This window comes from Volvox carteri (assembly GCF_000143455.1).
Source record: "Volvox carteri f. nagariensis unplaced genomic scaffold VOLCAscaffold_39, whole genome shotgun sequence".
Taxonomy (NCBI): domain Eukaryota; kingdom Viridiplantae; phylum Chlorophyta; class Chlorophyceae; order Chlamydomonadales; family Volvocaceae; genus Volvox; species Volvox carteri.
In genome coordinates, this window is record NW_003307582.1 from 957,697 (window position 1) to 961,708 (window position 4,012).

General features: G+C 59.7%; 1 protein-coding gene across 1 annotated transcript in view; it reads right to left on the reverse strand.

Annotated features, from left to right (window-relative positions):
• Positions 1-55: 55 nt before the first annotated feature.
• Positions 56-4,012, reverse strand: part of VOLCADRAFT_30109 (uncharacterized protein) — a gene marked incomplete at both ends in the record, with an annotated part of 16,012 nt that continues 12,055 nt past the window's right edge. Inside the window, 9 exons of the mRNA XM_002953962.1 lie at positions 56-202; positions 685-868; positions 1,077-1,282; positions 1,461-1,595; positions 2,055-2,186; positions 2,524-2,708; positions 2,998-3,085; positions 3,325-3,513; positions 3,791-3,930. Of these exons, the coding sequence (XP_002954008.1) occupies positions 56-202; positions 685-868; positions 1,077-1,282; positions 1,461-1,595; positions 2,055-2,186; positions 2,524-2,708; positions 2,998-3,085; positions 3,325-3,513; positions 3,791-3,930 (1,406 nt within the window). The remainder of the gene's footprint in view (positions 203-684; positions 869-1,076; positions 1,283-1,460; positions 1,596-2,054; positions 2,187-2,523; positions 2,709-2,997; positions 3,086-3,324; positions 3,514-3,790; positions 3,931-4,012) is intronic.

A 4,012-nucleotide genomic window follows, 5' to 3' on the forward strand; every position in this document is an offset into this window, starting at 1 on the left:
GCTAAACCCAAACCCAAACCCAAACCCAAACCCCCCAGCAGCCCCCCCACCCCACCTGCAGCAGCAGATTCGCCTTGGTGTGCGGGTCATCTGCCGTACGACTATCCGGGGGGAACCTCACCCCGCGGCACATGGCCGCGTTGATCTTGTCCTCGTTGTGGCGAACCGGCAGATCGTCAAACTCAGACACCGAGCAAAGGGCCTTGAGGCAAAAGGGGGAAAGGTAACGTGTGCGTGTGCGTGTGTATGTCAGGTGTATGTGCGTATGCATGTGGGTACAATCCCCAGAACCCCCCAAAACACCCACACCTACCCGCCCTCCTTCTTCCCCTCCCCCGCCCCGCCAAGACGAAAGGACCCCTGAGAGCCGAGACCGAAGAAAAACATACACACATATACACATATACACTTACGCACATACACACATACACACATACACACATACACACATACACACATACACACATACACACATACACACATACACACATACACACATACACACATACACACATACACACATACACACATACACACATACACACATACACACATACACACATACACACATACACACATACACACATACACACATACACACATACACACATACACACATACACACATACACACATACACACATACACACATACACACATACACACATACACACAATCCCCCCACCTGCAGCAGCTCCTGCACCCCCATGCCGGGTCCCATGCTGCCACCCAGCTGGCTCATGGTCTTATGCTGCAGGTAGTAGAAGGAGGCGATGCGGCCCAGTGGGGTGGGGCTGACGGCGGAGGGCGCCACCTCCTCACCGCCGCCGCCGTCACCTCCGTCCGTATCGTCCCCCAACGTCACACACCTAGAGGAGGAGGTGCCCGCGGCCAGTCCAGTCCGGGAAGCGGTTCAGCGGTTGAAGGGAGGCAGGGAAGGAGGGTTTAAAGACGCGGGAAGTCAGAGGGCGCGTAAAGAGAGGTGGTTGGGAGTTGTTGACCAGTTCCTTCCCCTCCACCCCCACCGCCACGATTTCCGGACCCCCCCCTCTTTCCCCCCCTCTCTCCCCCCCTCACCCCGCCTCCTCTAGCTGCCCCAGGGCCGTGGCCACCAGCCGGCTCATGTAGGTGTTCACGGAGTCCGAGTCGGTGCCCTGCAGGTCGTAATAGGTGGGGTTCTGCAGCAGCCGCCGGAAGAAGTACGTCCAGGTCAGGTAGTCCACTGCGTCCTGGCGGCTGCGGATGGTGCCCGCCACGATCTCGGCGTTGAAGTGGTCGGCCACCTGCGGGAGGGAGACAACAACAGGGGAAAATCGCCCCCGCGGGACACGGGGTTGGGGTTGAGATCGCCTGTGTACGTATGTATGCATGTATGTACATGGAACAAGCGATGGGACGTACATACACATGTAGACATACACGCATGCACACACTGTCTCTCTCTCTTGCCGTACCCCGTACCTGGTCCTGCAGACTGGACTCCACGGGAAAGGGTTCGTACAGGAAGCGCTTGTAGAACTGCTTCTTGGGTTCGTGCACCATGATCACAGCCACCCCGTGCCGGTCGAACTGGGGCCGACCCGCGCGACCCATCATCTGTCCCGACCAGGTGCGTGACGGAGTGGGTGGCGAGTGGGCGGGTGGGCGAGTGGGCGCGTGGGGGAATGGGCGAGTGGGCGGGTGGGGAAGTGGGGAAATCAAATGGAGTACCAAGAAAAACCAGTGTCTAGACGTCCACAGTTGGCGAGTGTGTGCGTGTGTGGGGAGAGGCGTGGGGGTTGGCGAGTGTGTGCGTGGGGGGGTTGTAACCCAGCATGTAAGCCCCCCCTGCAGCACACCCCACTGCGGCTGAGGGGGGGCCCTAAGGGTGCCACAGGGGGTTCCCTGACGGGCCGGCAGCAGGAGACACACACATACATACACACATACACACACACAAGGCGGTGTGGGGGAAGTGGATTGACAGACGAGTCCTGGGACAAGTTGTTCCAAGATGTCAAACTGCCGATGCCCCAGACACATACGTGCACACACACACACACGCCGTACAGTCACCTGCAGTACATCCGTGATGGGGAAGTCCACGTATCTCCCGCCGGGCGCGTCGTAGTACTCGGTGCCCTTGATGATGACCAGGTGCGCGGGGGTGTTGACACCCCAGGCCAGGGTGGAGGTGGCCACAAGAACCTGACAGGAAGATCACAAGACCGCAACATGCACGAAACAGATGACGTCCCAAATCGCAACAAAACAGAGCAAGAAAAGCGACAAGCAGTAGCAGAGGAAGCAGTAACAGGGGCAGTAGCGGTAGCCGCGGCAACAGCAGCAGCAACAGCCTTCCCTTTTTATGTTCCTCTTTCTATCACACACACAGCCATACACCACCACACACCACCACACACCACCACACACCACCATACACCACCACACACCACCACACACCACCACACACCCCCACACACCACCACGCACCCCCACACACACCCACACACACCCACACACCCACACACACAGCCCACCTTACCTGGATTTTACACTCCACAAACAGCCGCTCCACGAGGCCCCTGTCCTTATCCCCCAGACCCGCGTGGTGCAGTCCGATACCGAACTGAAGGCAGTGCCGCAGCGCCGCGTCCTTCACCCCGACCAGACAGCCCTCCAACTCCGACTCCGACATGCGCAGGAACTGCTGGGGCCGCTCGTCAGCCACTGCGGGGTGTTGTGTGTGTGGGGGGGGGAGTCGAGGGGGTCGGGATGGGGGGAGAGAGGAGAGGAGAGAAGCGGGGGACGGGGGGGTACGGCGGGACAACTAGGGTTTTAAAACACACGACGAGACGTGGAGGCGAGAGAGGGGTGCATGGGACGAATCTGGCGGCGCAGATATGGTGTAGCGTAGCGAATTCACCCGACATCAAACCTGCCCGCCAGTACAGTAGTACAGTAGTACAGTAGCACAACCCTGTACAATGGTAGCCGTACTTGACGTGTTCTGTCGTACCTGCGTACGTGATGAGATCCAGCGCGGTCAAGCGAGTTTGCCGGCGGGATGACACGAACACAAGCACGGGCTTGGTGGGTGAGTGGACCTGGAAGGGGGGGAGAAGGACACCAATCCCGGGAGGCAGCGGGAAGGGTAAAAGGGACACGTGTCGTGTATGTACGGCATATATGCCGGTGGCCGGCAGCGTGGCACTTCTCTTCCACTCCCACCTTTCCCCCTCTTCAAGGCAGCGGTCTTCCTATCCCTCACCCGCAAAACACACGCACACGCAAACATGCACGCACACACATACACACACAACCTACTTTTCCCCCTACCGTTCACTGGCGGCCTTCCCCCCCGCCCCGACCTCGCCTGTATTGCTGCATACGCGGGTTTGTTCATGGACGCCATTCTGGGGCAGTAGAACTTGCCCGGGAAGCCTTGGATGTGGCACTCCAGGGGAACAGGTCGTACGGAGGGCTTGAAGTTGAACAGACCCGCGGGTCCGATACCCAGCCAATCCGCCAGGTCCTGGGGGCCAGGGGGGCAAGGGAGTGGTGGCGGGGGGGGGGAGAGTTATGCCTATGGGGTGATTGCTTTCATGGCGCGGGGTCTGTTATGCGGATTTCGGAGCGCATGCGATGTGTTCGTACATTTTAGTTGGAGTGTGTGTTAGAAGGGTGAAGGTGTATGTGTATGTATGCATGTGTTGAGGGTTTTCCGGTTGGTGCTGGCGTTGCTGTACAGCTAGCAAAACCCAACGAGCCCTACCCACCCCCCTCAGCAACACGGCCGCTCAGGATTACACAGCTCCCGCTCCCCCTCCCTCGCACTCGCACCCCCTCCCTCGCACTCGCACCCCCTCCCTCGCACTCGCACCCCCTCCCTCGCACTCGCACTCGCACCCCCTCCCTCGCACTCGCACCCTCTCCCTCGCACTCGCACCCCCTCCCTCGCACTCGCACCCCCTCACTCGCACTCGCACCCCCTCCCTCGCACTCGCACCCGCTCCCTCGCACTCGCACTCGCA